Source organism: Erinaceus europaeus, chromosome 15, assembly GCF_950295315.1.
Source record: "Erinaceus europaeus chromosome 15, mEriEur2.1, whole genome shotgun sequence".
Taxonomy (NCBI): Eukaryota; Metazoa; Chordata; class Mammalia; order Eulipotyphla; family Erinaceidae; genus Erinaceus; species Erinaceus europaeus.
Window position 1 is genome coordinate 3,687,316 of NC_080176.1, and position 20,935 is coordinate 3,708,250.

Consider the following 20,935-nt stretch of genomic DNA (forward strand, 5'->3'; position numbering starts at 1 on the left):
GCCTCCTCTCTCAATTTCTCTCTGTCCTATCCAACAACAACAGCAACAACAACTATGGAAAAAAATATGACCTCCAGGAGCAGTGAATTCATAGTGCAGGCCCCAGCAATAACCCTGGAAGCAAAAAAAAAAGAAAGAGAGAGAGAGAGAGAAAGAAAGAAAGAAAGAAAAGAAAAGAAAAGAAAAGAAAAGAAAAAGAGAAAGAAAAAAAAAGAAAGAAATTGAGGAGGAAGGGGAAGATAGAGAAGGAGAGAAAAAGGGAGAAACCTGTAGACATGTTTGACCACTCATGAAACATCCCTCCACCCTATGCAGGTGGGGAGCAGGGGCTTGAACCCTGGTCCTCACACATGGTAATGTGTGTGCTTAACCAGGTGCACCACCACCCAGGCCCCTCATTTTCATATCCGAAAGCACTCCAGAGTTTGCTATCTTTGTTTTAAAGTGACGTGAGGGTTGAACAGCACAGAATCAACCGTCTGGAGCGAGTAGCTCCCTGGCCCTCACTACCACCATGGTCTCTGGCTGCAGAGTGTCTGCCTCTCCCCAGAGGGAACCCCACTCACCACTAGCACCCCCTCCTCTCAGCCCCACCCCAGCCCCTGGACCGTGAATCTGCCTTCTGTCTGCACTGCAGATCCCATGTCAGCAGACCCTGCACCCACACCTGCCAGCTGGCCGGGCTGTGTGCAGTTTATGACAGAAGCCTTTTTTGCCTTTTAAAAAATTTTTTATCTACCCTTTTGTTGCCCTTATTTCCTTTTTATTGTTGCTGTAATTGTTGTTATTGATGTCATTGTTGGATAGGACAGAGAAAAATGGAGAGAGGAGGGGAAGAAATGGAGAAGGGGGAGAGAAAGACAGACACCTGCAGACCTGCTTCACCACCTGTGAAGCGACTCCCCTGCAGGTGGGGAGTCGGGGGCTCGAACCGGGATCCTCAGGCTGGTCCTTGCGCTTTGCGCCACCTGCGCTTAACCCGGTACACTACCACCCGACTCCCCTTTTGTTTTGTTTTTAACTCTTACTCCTCTTTACTGAAGTCTAGCTATGGGAAGTGTCCCCATTGTAAGTGTTCAACCCATACGTTTGCAATGGTCAGTGGCCCTCTAGGGTTTAGGCAGAGGCCCTGGGGTCTTCCTGGGTCCTGGCCAAGCAAGGTCGTGCAGTCCACCTACTCTGCCCACACTGAACGTCCCACACCTGCTGCCACCTGCGTCCCCTGCAGCACCTGCACAAGCTGAACCATGATTGATTATTCACTTTGTCCTGCAGAATCAGTCAGTGGCACTCGGACTGCCCACGAGAGCTCAGCTCAGCTCAGCTCAGCTGGTGGGGGTGAGGCCAGAGAACATTCTACCGAGGCCGAAAACCACCATGCTTGGAATTTCTCCATCAGCCAGAGACACTAGCACATACCACCTCCACTTTCTGTTTCTTTCTCTCTTTTTCAGTGTGGTGGTTGAGAGCCAGTATGAGGCTTTCTGTAGGCTTTCTAACTATTGAACTTACTTAAAATTTTCAATGAGCATTTAAAATTTTCATGATTTTTTTTAATATCCTCATTTAGAAAAAGATTTATCAACAACATATAAGAGAAAGAATCAGAGCATTGCTCTGGCACATGTGATGTCTGGGATCAGACTTGGAACCTTCTGCACTCAAGTTCGACACTCTGCCCACTGTGCCACCTCCTAGGCCACAACTTTCTTGTTTTTTTGTTTTCTTTGCCTTTTTTTTCCCCTTTCGTTGCCCTTGTTGTTTTATTGTTGTAGTTATTATTGTTGTTGTTATTGATGTTGTCGTTGTTGGATAGGACAAAGAGAAATGGAGAGAGGAGGAGAAGACAGAGAGGGGGAGAGAAAGACAGACACCTGCAGACCTGCTTCACCACCTGTGAAGCGACTCCCCTGCAGGTGGGGAGCTGGGGGCTTGAACCGGGATCCTTACACCGTTCCTTGCACTTTGCGCCATTTTTTTTTTTTTTTAGAGATTGAAAGAGAGGGAGAGGAAGACAAAGGAAAGAAAGAGACAGACAGACACACGCAGGGAAAACCATAGCACCACACCACCATCCCTAAAGCTCCCCCCTCCCCCAGTGCTATAATACTCCATGTTTTGCACAGGCTCCAGCCCAGCCCAGGACCTTTGGCATAGTAAGGACTGCACTCTATCAGGGACCTACCCACCACCCCTCTTTTTCCCTGTATATTTTTCTATATCTATAATCTCTTATTTTATTTTTATTTTGTAATCTTTTTTCCCTTTACTGGGGAGATTAATGGTTTACAGTCCATACATAGTAAAACACAGTAGTTGATGTGTAACATTTCTCTGTTTTCTTTTTTTTTTTTTTTTTTGCCACCAGGGTTATTGCTGGGGCTCAGTGTCAGCACTATGAATCCACTGCTCCTGGTGGTCTTTTTTTTTTTTTTTTATTGGATAGGACAGAGAGAGGTTGAGAGGGGAGGGGCAGGGAAGATAGAGGTGGAGAGAGAAAGATAGACACCTACAGAGCTGCTTTACCACTTGCTGAGCGGCCCCCCTGCAGGGGGGAGAGGGGAGCCGGGATCTCTGCATGGGACCTTGTGCTCTGTACTGTGTGCCCTTAACCCGGTGTGCCACCACCCAGCCCCCTCATTTCTCAGTTTTCCACATAACACTCTAAGCCCACAACCTAGGTCCTCCTCCACCATTGCGTCCAGGACCTGAACACTCACCCCCACTCCCCACCGCTGCCCCAGAGTCCCTTACTTTGGCACGATACACCACTGTATATTTTTATTCTTTTTCACCAGCTTCCTGGAGGCATTTGCACATCATTTCAAGGGCACAATTCAGTGATTTTCCAGCACCTCACCAAGCGGTGTAGCCATTTCTGTAAAAAGGTTTCAGGACATTTTCCTTCCTGTGAGATCTCTCACACCCGGGCCAGCCTGGTGACATAGCTCACTTGGATATTATGCTTCTTTGCCATGTGTGGGACTCAAGTTCAAACCCAGCCACCAGAGCACTGAAGGAAGCTTTGGTGTTGTGTTCTCTTTCACTCTTTGCCTCTCTAACAAAGTGTGGGGGGGTGTGTGAGAGAGAGAGAGACAGAATAGAGAGAGAGAATATCTAGGGACTATTTCTAGTCCGTTCCTGGCCCCCAGCAGCCACCTCCTGTCTCTTTGTGCCCAGAGACAGACTTCTGCAGCTGGGCCTCTGGGTCTGCCCTCTCCCGCTTGGCACCTTGGCACTGTGCAGGGTGTAGGCTTGGGCCTTGACGAGGTCCACCTTTCACTGCAGGGTTGGGGTTGGGGGTTGATCCCGTTCACCCCTGCAACAGTGACTCTTCCTGTTTGGGGGAGTTGTTGGCGGTTCATCACTCTCAGCAGACTTTTCAGAGAGAAAGACTGAGGCAGGCAGACAGACAGAAGACAGACAGACAGGGAGGGAGGGAAAGACACCACAGCACTGAGCTTCCCCCAGTGCACTGGGTCTTAAGCTGCCCCTTCCTGCCCCAGGGCCTTTGCACAGACCCCTCTGTCTACAACACTCTTCCTTTTGCTTTCAACCCCAGCTATGCCATCACCTTCGTGGTGAATGTTTATACACCTTGGAGCTCTGCCTGCTGACCTGCCTCTGTGTATGTGTGTGTGTGTGTGGGGGGGTCCCTGCTGTGCTGGGGCCACAACACAGATGCATCCTGGAGCTGAGTAGCCGGGGAGCCCCCCTGTCCCTCTGAGACCCACCCACTGTCCCCTGCTGGCCTCCCAGGACCTGGCCCGGCTGCAGGAGGGCCGGCAGCCTGAGCACCAGGACGTGGTCCTGCAGAAGGTGTCAGACTCAGAGAAGTTGTTGTACGTGCTGGAGGCGGACTCGGCCATCGCCAAGCACATGAGGCACCCGCAGGGGGACATGATCGCAGAGGAGTAGGTCTCCGCGCCCGCTGGGAGGCTTGGGGGGCTGTGGGGGCCGTGTGGGGTCATGCAAGGCTATGGGGACTGGTGGGGGCTCATGGAGGGGCTGGGGGGCTGGTGAGGGCTCCCTAGGGTCCATGGGGGACTGGGAGGGTTGTGGGGGACCATGGGGTGAGCAGGGGGGCTGGCCTGACACCAGGCTCCTCGGGATCCTCTAAGTGTCCTCATTACAACTCACGGTTGGGGAAACTAAGGCCCAGAGGGCTCGAGTGATGGCAGTCAGCCTGGGGGCTTATTCTGCCCCCTGCCCCCCATTCCCAAGTCCTCCCTCCCCCTGCCCATCCAGAGGGGACAGGGGCCTCTCTGCCCCTCTTCGACCCTGCACCTGGCCCCGTCCTGACACACAGCCCCACCCCCCTGCGGCCCCTGCTGGCCTGTAGACTCCAGTCATCAGTGGACTTGCCTGTTTCTTCCAGAACCTTCTGCGGTGCTGGGTTCACAGTGGACCTAAGGAAACATGGATGATGGAGGGCAGGCAGGAGGAGGGGGCAGTGGTGGCCTGGATCCCAAGGCCACTATGTCCCCATCTCCCCAGAGGGCCCAGGTGGGGTGTTGAGTGTGAGGTGAGAAGCCTCGGCCCTCTGACAAGGCTGCCATCCTCCCCTCCCATCAGCATCCGGCAGCTGAAGGAGCGTGTGGCCAACCTGCGTGTGAAACACGGGCAGGTCTACAACCTGGCGGTGAAGGAGGTGGACCCACAAGTCAACTGGGCAGCGCTGGTGGACGAGAAGCTGGTAGGGCCCAGACTGGGGGCATGGGGGCGGACAGCCAGAGAGGCCCAGGCCCAGACTGGGGGCATGGGGGCGGACAGCCAGAGAGGCCCAGGCCCAGCCCAAGGTCACACAGCAAAAGTGACAAGGTGGATGGGTGGAGGAGGGAGACAGTTTACTTGTTAGAGCACCCATCTTACTGTGAAAGAGACTCTGGGTTCAATCCCAGACACCACATGGGAGCACCATGGATAGCACGGGGGCAGCTCCATGGATGGTGGACAGGTACTGTGGTTCACCTTTTTCAGATCTATTTATTTGTTAATAGAGACTTGGGGTGAGGGAAGAACCAGGACTTGCAGGCGTGATGTTCCAAGTTCAGTACCCAACATCGCATCTGGCAGAGCAGTGCTCTGGTTCTCTCTCTCCTCCCCCAGTCATTCTCTCTCTCTCATTAGTAATTTTTTTAAATGGCCCAGGGTGTTGATGTCACACATTCACCAAGTCCCATCCCAACATTACATTAAAGGAAAAAACTGACCAGGGAGATGGTATAGTGGTGGCAAAGCCAATGTTCATGCCTGAGGTTCCAGAACCCCCAGATTCAATGTCCTGCACCACTAGCCAGAGTTGAGCCGTGCTCTGGTTAGTCTCTCTTATAAAAAATAATAATAATAATACATCTTTTGGGGCCAGGCAGTGGCACACCTGGTTAAGCTCTCACAGTACAGTGCACAAAGACCCGTGTTCAAGCCCCCAGTCCCCACCTAAGGGGGAAAGCTTCACAAGTGGTGAAGCAGGACTGCAGGTGTCTCTCAGTCTCTGTTCCTCTCTATCTCCCCTCTCTACTCGATTTCTGTCTATCCAATAATAAATCAATAAATATTAAAATAAAAAATAATTCTAAATAATAACTATATCTTTTTTAGTCAATGCCTTATGCATGTCTGATTTTACTGCTGTGAGCTGGTTTTTTGCTTATTATTGTTTATAATTTTCTTTATTTTTATTTTATCTTAATGAAAGAGCTACAGATGGGAGTCAGGCGGTAGCACAGCAGGTTAAGCGCACGTGGCACGAAGCGCAAGGACCGGTGTAAGCATCCTGGTTCAAGCCCCCGGTTCCCCACCTGCAGGGGAGTCGCTTCACAAGTGGTGAAGCAGATCTGCAGTGTCTGTCTTTCTCTCCCCCCTCTGTCTTTCCCTCCTCTCTCCATTCTCTTTGTCCTAGCTAACAGCAACAACATCAATAACAACAACTACAACAACAATAAAAAAATAAGGGCAACAAAAGGGAAAACAAATAAGATATATATATATATATATATATATATATATATGAAAAGAAAGAGTTGGGAGTCGGGCGATAGCGCAGCGGGTTAAGGGCACGTGGCGCAAAACACAAGGACCAGAGTAAGGATCCCAGTTCGAGCCCCCGACTCCCCACCTGTAGAGGAGTCGCTTCACAAGTGGTGAAGCAGGTCTGCAGGTGTCTGTCTTTCTCTCCCCCACTCTGTCTTCCCCTCCGAGTCTATCTATTTCCCTCTGTCCTACCCAACAACGACAACATCAATAACTACAACAAGGACAACAAAAGGGAATAAATAAAAGTTTAAAAAAGAAAAGGAAAGAACTACAGAGAGAGACCCTCTAGAGCACTGCTCAGCACTGGCTTACAGTGCATTGAACTGGGGACTTCAGAGCCTCAGGTGAGAACGTCTTTTGCGGAACCATTATGCTGTCATCCCAGCTCTGTTTTTCCAGAGAGAGGGATAGAGAGAGAGAAAGAGAAGCACAGAGCTTCCCCCACTTCCTCAGCACTTCCCAGTTGTGCCCAAGTTCAAACCTTGGTCCGGGGCATGGCAAGTCTGCGTTCTCCCGAGTATCTCTCCTGCCCCCAGATAAACAAATTTCAAATGAAAAAGTGGCAGAGCCCCTCCTGGGCTTATCTCCAGCCAAGGATGGCTGACTGGGGTCCCACTGGACAGGGGAGGGAAGTGACCAGCCTCCTTGCCCTCCCCAAGGTGAGGGAAACACTGCTCATGTGGCTGCCGGTCCTGGGAGACACCCCTGAGTGAGGCCGTCTGTCCCTCTGTGAAACGGGACCGTAGCCATTTGGAAGACGACACGGGAGATCAGAGGGGTCTAGGTGAAGGTTCTCCTGGGGCCAGGCCTGGGCCCTGGCACCCCTCTGAGCCCCACTGCACCCCCCAGGACAAACTGAGCAGCCAGGGATTTGGGACAGACCTGCCGCTGGTGGACCACCAAGTGGAACAGCACAATATCTTCCACAACGAGGTCAAGGCCATCGGGCCCCACCTGACCAAGGATGGGGGCAAGGTGGGCACAGCGTGCAGGGGACCTGGGGAGCCCCACCCTGCACTCCTCTCCACTCTCACCCGGGCCCTCGCTCTCCCCTCAGGAGCCGAGCAGTGAGCTCCAGGACAAGTATCAGAAGCTGCTGGTGAGCCCGGGGAAGAGGCATGGCCTGCAGGGACTGAATAGAGGGACGGACTACAGGGGCGGGGGGGGGGGGGGGGGGGGGAGGATGGGGGGGGATGAGGCTGCACCAGCCCCTGCCCGCGGGGCACCCCGGTTGGCCCTATGTGCATGGTAAACCCTGACAGCCTGCCCCGAAGTCTGATTTCCTGAGGCCCTACTATGGGCCTGCCACAATGCCTAGTAGGCTGATGTTTCCTATTTCCTTTTTTTTTTTTTTTAGTATTTTTTAAAGACTTAAAATTTTCATTTATTTGATCGGAGAGGAATTGAGAGGGAAGAGGGATAGAAGAGAGACAGAGAGACTCCTACAGCACTGCCTCACTGCTTGTCAACCTTCCCCCCTGCAGGTGGGGACTGGGGGCTTGAACCCGACAACTTATGCATAGTAAATGTGCACATAACAGGTGCACCACTGCCCAGCCCCTAAATAAATTTTAGTGATTTATTTTAATTGTGACTGAGCCAGAAATGGCGAGGAGAGACAGCTACAGTACTGTTCCATCCCTCGTGAAGCTTCCCTCCTGCAAGATGGAGGTCGAGGGCCTTGAACCTGGGTCCTCCTGCAGTTGGGCCCCACCCCTCCCCCCATTTCCTATTTCAAGGCCTTGCAGCCAGGGCCCGGCACCTGCAGCAGGCCGGGGGCTTAGTAGGCGGCAGCGGACGTTGGCTGAGCAGGTGGAGAGTCTAGGGCGACTTGTCCAGGGGAGGTGAGGAGGGAGGCCTGAGCCATGCCCCGTCCGGCCCGCAGGCGGCGTCGCAGGCGCGGCAGCAGCACCTGAGCTCGCTGCAGGACTACATGCAGCGATGCACCAACGAGCTGTATTGGCTGGACCAGCAGGCCCAGGGCCGCGTGCAGTACGACTGGAGCGACCGCAACCTCGACTACCCCAGCCGCCGCCGCCAGTACGAGGTGAGCCCGCAGCCCGGGTCGCGGAGGGGCGGGGCTGGCGGTGGTGGGCGGGGCCGGATATGGGGGAGTGGCCTGCGGTGGTGGTGGGCGTGGCCAGGAGCTACGGGGGGCTGGTAGTGGGCGGGGCAACGATGAGGGGACACCGGCTGGTGGGCGGGGCCCGGTGCCGTGGTGGGCGGGGCCAGCGACAGCGGGACGTTAGTGGGGGAGACAGGATATGTGGTGGGCGGGGCCGCGGGGCGGGGCCAGCGACGAAGATGCTGTTTGTGGGCGTGGTCACAGGGGTAGGTGCTGGGCGGGCAGGTGGGTGCTGAGGCCCCTCGCTGTCCCTGCTGCCCGCTGCAGAATTTCATCAACCGCAACCTGGAGGCCAAAGAGGAGCGGATCAACAAGCTACACAGCGAGGGGGACCAGCTGCTGGCCGCAGAGCACCCCGGGAGGAACTCCATCGAGGTGCCTGTGCCCTAGGGATGCCTGACAGTCTTTGCTCTGCTGGGCCCTCTACCACATCCTGCTATGTCTCCGCCTCCCTTCTCACCCCACGTGGGGCCCGGTGGTCACGCCTGGGGCTGCTTCTCAAGGGACCACACACTCTGTGGCGGGAGGCCAGACGATCTGACTTTCAGGTGATGGCAGGCTCGTTCCCCTGCAAGGTTTTAGGAAGAGCCTGCCCAGTGGCCTGAGGCGGTGTCCCTCGGGGTCTTGCCTGCCCCACCCCCTGAAATCCAGGATGCTTTTGTTTTGAGATCCTTAAAAACTAGTTGCATCTGCAGAGACCCTGCTTCTTTTCTTTTCTATTTTCTCCAGGATTATTGCTGGGACTCGATGCCTGCACTACTAATCCACAGCTCCTGGTGGCCTTTTTTTTTTTTTTTTTTTGGACAGGGCAGAGAAATTGAGAGGGGAGGTAGAGAGGGGGAAAGAAAGACAGACACCTGCAGACCTGCTTCACCGATAGCAAAGCGACCCCCCTGCAGGTGGGGAGCCAGGGGCTTGAACTGGGATCCTTGAGACCCTGTTTCTAATTAAGGCCATGCTCTGCATTCAAGGTGGACATGGATTTGGATGGGCAACCCCTCCGCAGTGTCATTGTTAAGTCTTTTTTTTTTCAAGAGATGTATGCATTTATTTATTAATGAGAGACAGATAGGCAGAATCAGAATCTCACTCTGGCAGATGCAATGCTGGGGATAGAACTTGGGACCTTGTGCCTGCAAGTCCTGTGCTCTACCTCTCTGCTCCACCAGTCATAGTTTTTATTTTTACTTGTTTTTCCGTGGTGCAGGGGAATGAATCCAGGGCCTTGTGTATGTGTGTATGTGATGCCACTGAGTGACCTCCTGGCCCTGTTTTTCTGATTTTTTTTTGAGGGTGGGGGGAGAGAAAAAGGTGGAGGAGAGAGAGGAGAGGAGACACTTCAGCATTGCTCCACCATCTACGGTGCTCCTGTGTAGTGCTGAGGCCTTGAACCCGAGCCCCAAACACAGCAAGACAGACTCTACCGGTGAGCTACCTGTCGGCTCTTGAAAGGATGTTTGAAAGCCTGGCTCTGTCTGGGCAGACACGGCCCCCACTGCCCCTCCTTGTGCAATGGACAGCCTGAGCTCCTGTCCATGAAGCTTTCTCAACCTGGGCCTGCTCCTCCCCCAAGCCTGGGCAGAGCTGACTGTTGGTGAGAGCCGCCCCCCCTTCCCGCCTCAGGGCCCCGGGCCCACCCAGCAGCCCCCCTTCCCCTGCAGGCACACATGGAGGCTGTGCATGCAGACTGGAAGGAGTATCTGAACCTGCTTATCTGCGAGGAGAGCCACCTCAAGTACATGGAGGACTACCACCAGGTACCACTGCCCTGCGGGACCTCGAGCTTCCCTGGGCCGGCACTGGGAGTCTGCTCCACTGGCAGCCGGCCCCGGAATGAGTGTGAAGGGGCCTCCGTCTTGGTGAAATGCATCAAGAGATGTGACGTGCTGTCGTCTTACTCCTAATACAGTGCTGGGGGTGGGGGTGGGCCCAGGGCCTAGAGCACATGTGAGTGAACTCTATCCCATTCAGTGAACTCTTGGGCCATTTTAAATTTATTTATTTATTTATTCCCTTTTGTTGCCCTTGTTGTTTTATTGTTGTAGTTATTAATGTTGTCGTCGTCGTTGGATAGGACAGAGAGACATGGAGAGAGGAGGGGAAGACAGAGAGGGGGAGAGAAAGACAGACACCTGCAGACCTGCTTCACCTCCTGTGAAGCGACTCCCCTGCAGGTGGGGAGCCGGGGGCTCCAACAGGGGCTCACACCGGTCCTTGTGCTTTGCACCACCTGAGCTTAACCCGCTGCGCTACCACCCGGCTCCCCATTTTGTTTGTTTTTGGTTTTAATTATTTAGAAAGGGAGGGAGAGCTGGAGAGCGAGGAGAGTGACCACAGCACCGCTCCACCATCCATTGTGACAGCAGGTGTCTAAGCCAGGGCCTTGTGCAGAATAAGGTGCAACCTCGAGCGGTTTCCCAGTCCACGGTAGCCATTTTTATCTTTTTTTAAATTTTATTTTATTATTTTTATTTTTTATTTATTTATGTTTGCCTCCAGTCGCTGGGGCTTGATGCTGGCACTATGAATCCACCACTTCTGACGGCCATTTTTTTCTCTTTTCATTTGATAAGACAGAGAGAAATTGTGGAAGAGGAGATCAAGAGAGGGGGAGAAAGATAGGTACCTGCAGACCCTAGTGAAGTGTCCCCACTGCAGGTGGGGAGCTGGGGCTCCAGCCCGGGTCCTTATGCATATCCTTGCGCTCAGCACTGTGTGCGTTTAACCAGGTGTGCCACTGTCCAGCACCACCACCACCCCCATGCATGCGAGACTCAGGTTTGAGTCCAGCCCTTATCACGTTGGAGGAGCCTCCAGTGCTGTGGTCTCTCTCTCTCCGTGTGTGTGTGTGTGTGTGTAAGGAAGAAAGGGAGAAAGGAAGGAAGGAGGGAAGGAAGGGAAGGAGGGAGGAAGAAAAGGAAGACCAAGAAGTGAGAAGGAGGGAGTCGGATGGTAGCGCAGTGGGTTAAGCGCACATGGCGCGAAGCGCAAGGACCGGCTAAGGGTCCCGGTTCGAGCCCCCAGATCCCCACCTGCAGGGGAGTCTCTTCACAGGCAGTGAAGCAGGTCTGCAGGTGTCTGTCTTTCTCTCCCCCTCTCTGTCTTCCCCTCCTCTCTCCATTTCTCTCTGTCCTATCCAACAACGACGACATCAGTAACTACAACAACAATAAAAAACAAGGGCAACAAAAGCGAAAATAAATAAATTAATTAATTAATAATAAATTTTAAAAAGAAGTGAGGAGGAATAAATAAATAAATAAATAAATCTATCTGGGGTCCTGGCAATGGTGCACCCAGGTAAGTGCACAGTTCACAGTGTGCAAGGACCCAGATTCAAGAACCTCAGCCCCCACATGCAGGAGGAAAGCTTCACGAGTAGTGAAGCAGGGCTGCGGGTGTTTGTCTCTCGCTCCCTCTCTATCTCCCCACTTCCCTCTCAGTTTTTTTTTCTTTATCTATTAAATGAAATAAATCCAAAAAAGAAAGTAAAAAAAAAAAATTGCCACAGGGAGTGGTGAAAATTTGCAGACTCAAAAAATTCTTGGTGGCAAAATTTGGGGAGAGGTCATCACCAAGACTTCATCGCTTTGGGATGACTTTTTCAGACAGAGACAGAGACAAAGAGGCAGAGAGAGAGAGAGAGAGAGGAGAGAGAACACCTTTCTTCCAGTGCAGTGGAGGCTGGACTTGAACCTGGGTTATGTCTGTGGCAAAGCAGGCCAAGATTTTTTTTTTACCCAGGGAGGGGAAGATAGCATAATGGTTATGCAAACAGAGTCTTATGCTTGAGGCTCCAAAGTCCTAGGTTCAACCCTCTGAACCACCATAAGCCAGAGCTGGGCAGTGGTCTGGTGTTTTTCTCTGTGTCTCTCTCTATCTGCATCTCAAAAAGTAAAATAAAAATTTTTTAAAAGAATTCTTGTACCCATTTATTAATATGAGTGGGCAAGAACCAGCGTGTCATGCTGGCCTGTGTGGCGTGCGGCACTGGGGCACACTCTCTGAACCCCCATGCCTGCAAGTCGTGGGCTCCACCTGCTGGCTTGCCTTAGCCACTATTTTGAGTGTGAAAAGCCAGGGATTGGGGTGCCCTGTGCAGTAACAGGGCCGCCTGCCTCCCTGCTCCCCGCCCACCCCAGTTCCACAGAGATATGAGGGTCGCCCAGGAGCTGCTGCACAAGGTGGACTCGGACCTGAACCAGAAGTACAGCCCCGACTTCAAGGACCGCTACCAGATCGAGCTGCTGCTGCGAGAGCTGGACGTGAGTGGGGGCCGGTGGGGCGGGGTGGGGCAGGGGGGCGCCGAGCCCCCCAGGCCTGTCGCGTGTGAGCCCCCCACTGTGTCCCGCGCCCTGCAGGACCAGGAGAAGGCACTGGACAAGTACGAGCAGGTGGTGCGGGGCCTGCAGACGCGGGGGCAGCAGGTGGTGCCCCTCAAGTACCGCCGGGAGACCCCACTCAAGCCCATCCCCGTAGAGGCACTCTGCGACTTCGAGTGTGAGCAGGTGGGCTGCAGCAGGGACCCCCTCCTCTCAGCCCCCCCCCCCCGCCTCTGCCCCTGGTCACAGCACCCAAGGGTCTCTGGGCCCCAGACCTGGGTGTGGGGACTCTCAGGACCAGCCAGGTTGGTAGGGCTGCACCTGGCCTGGGGTGGGCTGGGGACTGGTGTGTCACCCTTGGGAAATCCTGTCCAGGGCAGATGGGCAGGGCCCTGCCCCCTGGCTCCCCTCCTGGCATCTCATCTTGGGAGAGTGTGGGGGCGGACCTCCAGGCCCTCACAAGGGGGGGGTGGAGGGGTCATGGCCACCTGGATCCGACCAACCAGGCCCTCCATCCCCCAGGGCCCAATTTCCAGGGGTTACAGCTACACGCTTCAGAAGAACAACGGGGAGACCTGGGACCTCACCGACAGTGCCGGGAACAAGCTCACCGCCCCCGCCATCTGCTTCATGATCCCCCCTACTGACCCTGAGGCCCTGGCGCTGGCTGACAGGTACAGGGAGCAGAGGGGAGCGGTGTGGGGTCTTCCCAGGTGTCCGGCTGCTCAGATCCCCCTGGCATCTTGACTCAGCCTGGGGCACTCAGGCACCGCTCCCTGTACACCCCAGCCCAGAGGCTGGTGGGAAGCAGATCCTGCAGGCCTAGCTGTGGGTATGTCAGCAGCTCCTCTGCAAGTGCCCCAGGGCCTTTGTACCCGCTGTGCCCTCCACCCAGATGCCCTCCCTGACGGTCCCTGCCTCCACCTCGGCTCCCGCACTGTGTCTGGTGTATCATTCCACAGGGCAGGGACTCCCCTGGGACTTCACTCTCTCCGGGGCCTCGCTGGGTACTTACTCAAGGAGCTTGGAGATGGCTCACCCAGTAGAGGGCATGCCTTGTTGTGTGCGAGGCCCTGAGTTTGAGCCCCAGCATCACACAAGAGCACCATGAATAGCAACGGAGGAGCCCTGTGGCTGGCAGAGCAGTGTGTGCTGTCTTTCCTCTTGATAAATAAAATGTGAAGAAATTAGAACTGGGAAGCCTGTCAGCGGGTGTTGGGCTTGGCTGACACCCTGAGTTCATTTCCTGTCATGACATTAAGAAGAAAAGAAAGAAAAGGGGAAAAGGAAGAAAAAACAAAATCCAGGACCAGACAGTGGCACACCTGGTTAAGCACACACATATTGCACAAGGACCTGGGTTCAAGCCCCTGGACCCCTGGTCCCCTGGTCCCAGGAGGAAGGCTTCACGAGCAGTGAAGCAGGGCTGCAGGTGTCTCTCTGTCCTTCTCCCTCTCTACCTCCCCCTCCCCTCTCAATTTCTGGCTGTCTCTATCCAATAACAAATTTAAAGTTTAAGGGCAGGGGTAGCTAGCATCATGGTTATGCAAAGAGACTCTCATGCCTGAGACTCCAAAGTCCCAAGTTCAATCCCCTGCACCACCATAAGCCAGAGCTGAGTAGTGCTCTGGTTAAAAAAAAAATAATAATAAAGCTTAAAAAAAAAAAAAAAACACCCATAAACTGTTGAGTGAGTGAGAAATTCGAGAGATGCTGTCATCCCTGCAGCAGATATTGGACACCTACTGTGTCCCACTCCCAGGGGTGGGGGGGGGCATCTAGGTGAGGAAGAAAAGGAACAAGTGACTTGTTTTAGACATGGGAAGTGGCAGCCACAGCAGGGGCAGACCTTCTCCCCTCCTCATCTCTGCACGCACCACGCCTCCCGTCTCCTCTGGGGTGCTGGGGTGGCACCCCCCTCAAGTGAGCCCGCCTGGCCCAGCCACCTTGTGCCATTCGTTTGGGAGGGCAGTGGGTTCCAGGTCCCCTGACCCGGGTTCTGCTCCCGCAGCCTGGGCAGCCAGTACCGGAGTGTGCGGCAGAAGGCGGCCGGGAGCCGGGACGCCCTGCAGCAGCGCCTCGAGGTGTTGAAGGCAGAGAACATCGGAGGTGGGTGCAGCCTGGGAGCTGGGAGGGGAGTAGGGCAGGGGCGGCCCTCTCCGCACCACCCCCACACCACACCCTGCACCCTCCCCACAGACGCCTCGGACCTGCAGGGGCGGCAGCTGCTGGCCAGCCTGGACAAGGTGGCCAGCGACCTGGACCGGCAGGAGAAGGCCATCACGGGGGTCCTGCGGCCACCGCTGGAACAGAGCCGGGCTGTGCAAGACAGTACCGAGCGTGCCGAGGCGCTCAAGGTGGCTGGGCCAGGCGTGCTCTCTTGAGGGGGGCCCATCCCAAGGAGCGAGATGCCCCGGAGCAGGGTGGGAGCTGAGCCTGGGGGTCCCTGGGGCCTGGCTAGGGCTCCCACTCCCATCCTCCATGCTTGGAGGAATGAGAGGCAGCCCCCAGACGTGAGGCTCTCTGCATAGTCCACTTCCACTGGGGGTGGGTTTGACATAGCACAGCCCTCCAGCCCCCCAGCCTCCACGAGGGGGGAGGGGGCTCAGGCCCCGCGGGGGAGCAGCGGAGGCTGACCCAGAGCTCGGTCCCCAGCACCTCGCGCAGGAGCTGCTGCAGCTGGAGCCCGAGGTGATGCGCTGCAGGGCCGAGTGTGAGGCCTTTGTGCAGGCCCTCCCGGCCTGCAGCAGCGCACCCCTGCTGAGGTCTCGCGCCGAGGATACCAGCAGCAGATACCAGCGCCTGGGCCAGTTGCTGGACGCCACCAGAGAGAAGTGGGTGCTGGGTGGGGGCCAGGGGTGGGAGCAGGCCGGCGGGGCGAGGCCCAGGGGCCATGCAAGTGCCTCCCCCCCACTTCTGCTCCCTGTCCTCAGGGTGGACACCGCCAACCACCTGGAGAAGAGCCTGCAACAGGGCTGGGAGGTGCTGGCCATGTTTGAGAACCAGCTGACCCGGGAGGATGTGATGCCTGAGAACGGCCGTGACCTGGACGCCAAGATGCAGCAGCTGGCGGTGAGATGGGGCCCTCTCTGAGCTCCTGGGGCTGCCCGCCCTCCCACCCAGGAGACGGTCGGGCCCCAGGGTGAGAGTGGAAGTCGGGTGCTGGTGGCTTTGCTGTTTTTGATGCACCTGGACTTTGTGCCTGGATGATACCACTACTCTAGCAGAGGCTTTTCCTTTAATGTTTTTATCATTTTATTTAGTTATTATTCCCTTTTATTGCTCTTGCTTTATATTGTTGTTGGATAGGACAGAGAGAAATGGAGAGAGCAGGGGAAGACAGAGAGGGGGAGAGAAAGACAGACACCTGCAGACCTGCTTCACTCCCTCTGAAGCGACCCCCCTGCAGGTGGGGAGCCTGGAGCTCGAACCGGGATCCTTACACCGGTCCTTGCACTTTGTACCACCTGTGCTACCGCCCGACTCCCCAGAGGCTTTTCCTTTAAAAACAAAAGATTATTAATGAGAGAGAGGAGAGAACCAGAGCATTATCCCGGCACATGTGATGCTGGGGACCGAACTCTGGACTTCCTAGTTGAGAGTCCAGTGCCTCATCCACTATGCCAGCCCTGGGCTGCTGCAGATACTTTAGTAAGAGACTGAGACAAGAGAGACCACAGCACCTGCCACGTGTTATTCACATGTAAGACTCGGTCTTCGAACATGGTGAAGTGTGCTCTCTACCGGTTGAGCTGTCTCCTGGCCTGTCTTTTGTTGACTAGCAAATTCTATAATGTGTTGTATTGTGTTTTTGTTTTTGCATACTAGTTCTGTGCTCAGCCACAGTGCTACTTCCTTGGCCTCTGATCTAATAACTATTATTTGTTTCTGACCAGAGCAGGGCTCGGTTTTGTTTACAGGTGGAAGCAGGGGCAGAACCTGGGTCCCTTACACACAAGCCCTGTGCTCTGCCCCTGCACTACTTCCCCAGCCCTCGGTGCCAGGATTCAAACATCTGCAGAGCCCCAGTGTCCAGTGTCCGGGTGAACGAAGGTGGCGCCCAGGCCTGAAGGGGTTTGAGTCAGATAGCCTGTCCCACACAGCCCTCAAGTTGCCCTGAGACCCTACCTCAGAGCCGAGGATGGGCTTATAGCAAAACCTTGGCCACTCTCTGTCCGAGGGGGTGCGGGGACCCTGCCAAACGCAAGTCAGTTTTCTGGGCTTTGTTTTAGCCAAACAGTCCCATTGTAGAAACAGCCACTTGGCTTGGGGAGAAAGGGACATGGGCACAGCCCAGGAGCCCTCCCACAGGTCCCTGGGTGCCTGGTCTTGGGGAGCTCTGACCTCAGTATCTATCGCCTCTTTGCCTCTTCCTCCCCTCCCCACCGCACGGCAGACCCTGGCCCCGGAGCTGCAGTCTCAGAAGCCCCTTCTTGAGAAGGTGGAACAGAACCTGCAGGCTGCCAAGCAGTGCTCCGGCCTGCTGGCCAGCCGCTTCCAGGAGCACTGCCCCGACCTGGAGCGCCAGGAGGCCGAGGCACACAGGCTGGGCCAGCGCTTTGACAACCTCCGCCAGCAAGTGGAACGCAGGTGAGGCTCTGCCGGAGGCGCCACTGCCACTGTGGGCTGCCCCGGGGGCCACCAAAGGCCGTCTCCTAGATAACTTCCTCTTTTGGAGGAAAGAAAAAAAAAAAAAAAAAAGCAACATACACCCAAGTGTTTGGGTTTTTAAAAAAAAATATTTTATTTATTTGAATTTTTGCTTTTTTATTAATGGATAGAGACAGCCAGAAATTGAGAGGGAGGGGAGATAGAGGGTGAGAGACAGACACCTGCAGCCCTGCTTCACCACTCGTAAAGCTTCCCTCCTGCAGGTGGGGACCAGGGGCTCGAACCTGCAGCCTTGTGCACTGCAATGTGTGCGCTTAACCAGGTGTCCCACTGCCTGCCCCCCTTTTCTTTAACCAGAGCACTGATCAGCTCTGACTTATGGCGGTGCAAGGGATTGAACCTGGGACTTTGAAGCCTCAGGCGTGAGATGTTACTACTTTTGTTGTGTCTGTTCATTTTCTTTTTTTATTTTTTATTTATTTTCCCATTTGTTGCCCTTGTCTTTTTATTGTTGTTGTAGCTATTGTTATTGATGCAGTCGTTGTTAGATAGGACAGACCCTGCTTCACCACCTGTGAAGCGACTCCCCTGCAGCTGGGGAGCCAGGGGCTCGAACCGGGATCCTTAGGCTGGTCCTTGCGCTTTGCGCCACGTGCGCTTAACCCGCTGTGCTACTACCGCCCGACTCCTGTCTGTTCATTTTCTTTTTTCCCCTGATCAGTCCCGTCAGGAAGTCTGTCGACTTAGCAACCACTCCAGGCATGCTCCTCTTGCATTCTTGTTTCCTGAACGCTGCTCTTTGCCACGTTATTGCTGCTCACACTAGGTGGCATTTGCTTATTTCAAATTTACTTTATTTTACTGGATAGAGATAGAGATCTAGAGGGGAGGGAGAGACACAGGAGAGACACCCCTGCAGCACTGTGTCACCACACATGAAGCTTCCCCCCTGCAGCTGGGGACTGAGCCTTGAACCTGGGTCCTTGAACATTGTAGCATGGATACTTTACTGCATTTGCCACCACCGGGTCCCTGCTCTTTTTCCAGAAGTGTAGATGGGGGATTTGAACTTTTCTTAAATTTTTTTTTTTTAATTTATTGATTGATGAGAAAGATAAGAGGAGAGAAAGAGAAAGAACCAGACATCACTCTGATACATGCGCTGCTGGGGATTGAACTCAGGACCTCATGCTTGAGAGTCCACTGCACCACCTCCTGGACCACTTTTATTTACTTATTTTTTTCTCAGAGCACTGATCAGCTCTGGCATATGGTGGGACAGGGAATTAAACCTGGGAGCCTCAGGCATGGAAGTCTCTTTGTGTAACCATTCTGCTGTCTCCCCTGCCCTGGGATTTGAACTCCCTGCTCTTCCGGTTGGTTGGTTTGCTATCCCACTCATCCTCTGAGCACTGCTCTTGTTGGGTTCCACACGTTTCAGTTTCTTTCTTCCCTGTTGGGTTCAGAAGGCTTTGCCGCCGTGGCTGGGGTCTCGTCACCACGTGAGCAGGGAACATGGAGTAGTTACACCTGGGGTGTCCTTGGCCTCCCCGCGTCTGGCCACCATTTTGGGCGTTTCCAGTTAAGAGCACACCTGGCTGGCCGCCCTGGTCTGAAAGACAGTGCAGGTGTCCCCCAGGAGGCTGGGGAGGCCTGATGGTTCGCCCTCCCCCTAAGGACGCAGAGCCTGCAGAGCGCCAAGGCCGCCTACACTGACTACCACCGCGGCCGTGAGCACGTCCTCCACTTCCTCCATGGCATCCCCAGCTATGAGCCGCAGGAGACGGACAGCCTCAGCCAGGTAGAGACCAAGCTGAAGAACCAGAAGGTGAGCCACTGCTTCCCGTCCCCAGACGCCCACTCCCTCCGGGGGCCCCGGGGGACACGCAGCACGGGTGGCCACAGGAGCACAGGGCTCCAGAAGAAATACAAGAAGCCAGGAGTCGGGCCGTAGTGCAGTGGGTCTAGCGCAGGTGTTGCAAAGCGCAAGGACCAGCGTAAGGATTCCGGTTCGAGCCCCGGCTCCCGTGAAGCAGGTCTGCAGGTGTCTGTCTTTCTCTCCCCCCCTCTGTCTTCCCCTCCTCTCTCCATTTCTCTCTGTCCTATCCAACAACAACATCAATAACAACAACAGTAATAACTACAACAATAAAACAACAAGGGCAACAAAAGGGAATAAATAAAAAAAAAAAAAAAGGGGCTGGGCGGTGGCGCACCTGGCTAAGGGCACATGTTACAGTGCACAAGGACCCGGGTTCAAGCCCCCATCCCCACCTGCAGAAGGAAAGCTTCACGAGTGGTGAAGCAGGGCTGCAGGTGTCTCTCTCTCTCCTTCTCCCTATCACCCCCTTCCTTCTCAATTTCTGGCTGTCTCTATCCAAGAAGCCCTCCTGGGGAGCAACCTCCCAGCTCCAGGCCTCCGGCTTCCTGAGAAGGCAGCAGTTCCTGTGTAAGGAGAGGGAGCCTTCCAGCCTCGACCTGCACCCGGGTCCACCCCCCACCCCCACCCCAGCCCTGTGCCCACTGGACCTTGTTGGGGCCTCCTCCTCCTCTCCCCTAAACCAGGGGTGATGGAGGTACTCGCCTCCCAGGCCCAATGGGAGGGCAGGGGGAGCATCACCACTTCCAGGCGAGAGCTAAGGCTTTTCTGGGACCCTTCCTTACAGACACACCAGGACGCTGTTCATCCCTCGCCAGGCTGCAGGAGTCTGAGGAACCCAGCCCTCCTTACAGCAGGTTCCTTTTGTTGTTTTTAACAGAACCTGCTGGGTGAAATCGCACAAAGGGAGGAGGAAGTACAGAAAGTCTATGCGCACGCCCAGCAGTACCAGCAGGCCGTCAAGGTGAGGCCTGGGACGGGGGGCTTCGTTCCTCGGCACCCCTGACCTTGGGGGACTGTTCAGGCCTGGGGAGATGGACCGGCCTGCAGCATCCGGTGCCAGAAAAGGGCTTCGGTCAGCGAAAGGGGGAGGGATACAGAAGAAGAATGTGGGATGCATGGAGTCACCCCAGTAGCATCCTTTACAGAAGCAGACCTAAATATGGCCCAGATGGCCGAGAGCAGAGGGAGGTGTGACCGGTCCATCTGGCAGAGTGGCATCTAGGAGACGGGAGTGTTAGGGGCCTCGGCCCAGTGCCAGGAGGGCCACTGCACATGTAGGGGAGGCCTGGGGGGAAGCCCGTGAGGGCAGGGGGAGTGCTGGGCCCACGTCCTGTCTCATGTTCAGTGTGCCCTGTGGAGGACAGCCCTGTGGGAGGGTGAGGCCACAGTTCTCTCTCACCTAGGACTACGAGTTAGAAGCAGAGAAACTAAGGTCCCTTCTAGACTTGGAGAATGGGAGGAACAGCCACTCAAGCAAGAGAGCCAGGCTGCAATCTCCTGCCGCCAAAGTGAAGGAGGAGGTGAGCTCCTTGGGCCAGAGGGTGCAGACAGGTTTGGAGAGGATGAACTTGCTCTGGGGCAGTGATGGGGGGGGGGGGAGCATCCAGGCTTGAGGTTCCCCTGCCGCCTCCTCCCAGGTCAGTGTCCGGTGGGGGGTTGCTGTCACTCTAGTTCCCTCCATATGGGAGAGCCTCGAGGTCATGGGGGCTTCTGAGTCTGCATCTGGCTCTCACTGCAGATGAGACTGTGGGTGGGCAGGAATGGGCAAGAAGCTCTCCCCCTGCCCCCAAGCGCCAGCCAGTCCAGGCACCGCCCCAGCTCTTTCTCACTGGGCCTCCTGGCTGCCGTTCCTCCAGGAAGCGGCTCTGGCTGCCAAGGTCACTGAGGTGAACGCCGTCAACAGGCAGAGGCTACAGAACCTGGAGTTTGCACTCAACCTCCTGAGACAGGTAATGAGGC

At 55.1% G+C, this 20,935-nt stretch overlaps 1 protein-coding gene across 2 annotated transcripts in view; it reads left to right on the forward strand.

Moving 5' to 3' along the window:
- The window catches only part of PPL (periplakin), a 45,361-nt gene that overhangs the window by 20,476 nt on the left and 3,950 nt on the right, over nucleotides 1-20,935 (forward strand). For both annotated transcript variants that reach the window (XM_060172434.1, XM_060172435.1), the window contains exons 3-21: nucleotides 3,760-3,914; nucleotides 4,576-4,696; nucleotides 6,886-7,011; nucleotides 7,094-7,135; nucleotides 7,922-8,083; nucleotides 8,429-8,536; nucleotides 9,823-9,918; nucleotides 12,304-12,426; nucleotides 12,523-12,669; nucleotides 13,006-13,157; nucleotides 14,495-14,592; nucleotides 14,683-14,840; nucleotides 15,139-15,317; nucleotides 15,417-15,555; nucleotides 16,880-17,073; nucleotides 18,772-18,922; nucleotides 19,854-19,937; nucleotides 20,380-20,496; nucleotides 20,833-20,925. In XM_060172434.1, coding sequence (XP_060028417.1) covers nucleotides 3,760-3,914; nucleotides 4,576-4,696; nucleotides 6,886-7,011; nucleotides 7,094-7,135; nucleotides 7,922-8,083; nucleotides 8,429-8,536; nucleotides 9,823-9,918; nucleotides 12,304-12,426; nucleotides 12,523-12,669; nucleotides 13,006-13,157; nucleotides 14,495-14,592; nucleotides 14,683-14,840; nucleotides 15,139-15,317; nucleotides 15,417-15,555; nucleotides 16,880-17,073; nucleotides 18,772-18,922; nucleotides 19,854-19,937; nucleotides 20,380-20,496; nucleotides 20,833-20,925 — 2,445 coding nt within the window. The remainder of the gene's footprint in view (nucleotides 1-3,759; nucleotides 3,915-4,575; nucleotides 4,697-6,885; nucleotides 7,012-7,093; nucleotides 7,136-7,921; nucleotides 8,084-8,428; nucleotides 8,537-9,822; nucleotides 9,919-12,303; nucleotides 12,427-12,522; nucleotides 12,670-13,005; nucleotides 13,158-14,494; nucleotides 14,593-14,682; nucleotides 14,841-15,138; nucleotides 15,318-15,416; nucleotides 15,556-16,879; nucleotides 17,074-18,771; nucleotides 18,923-19,853; nucleotides 19,938-20,379; nucleotides 20,497-20,832; nucleotides 20,926-20,935) is intronic.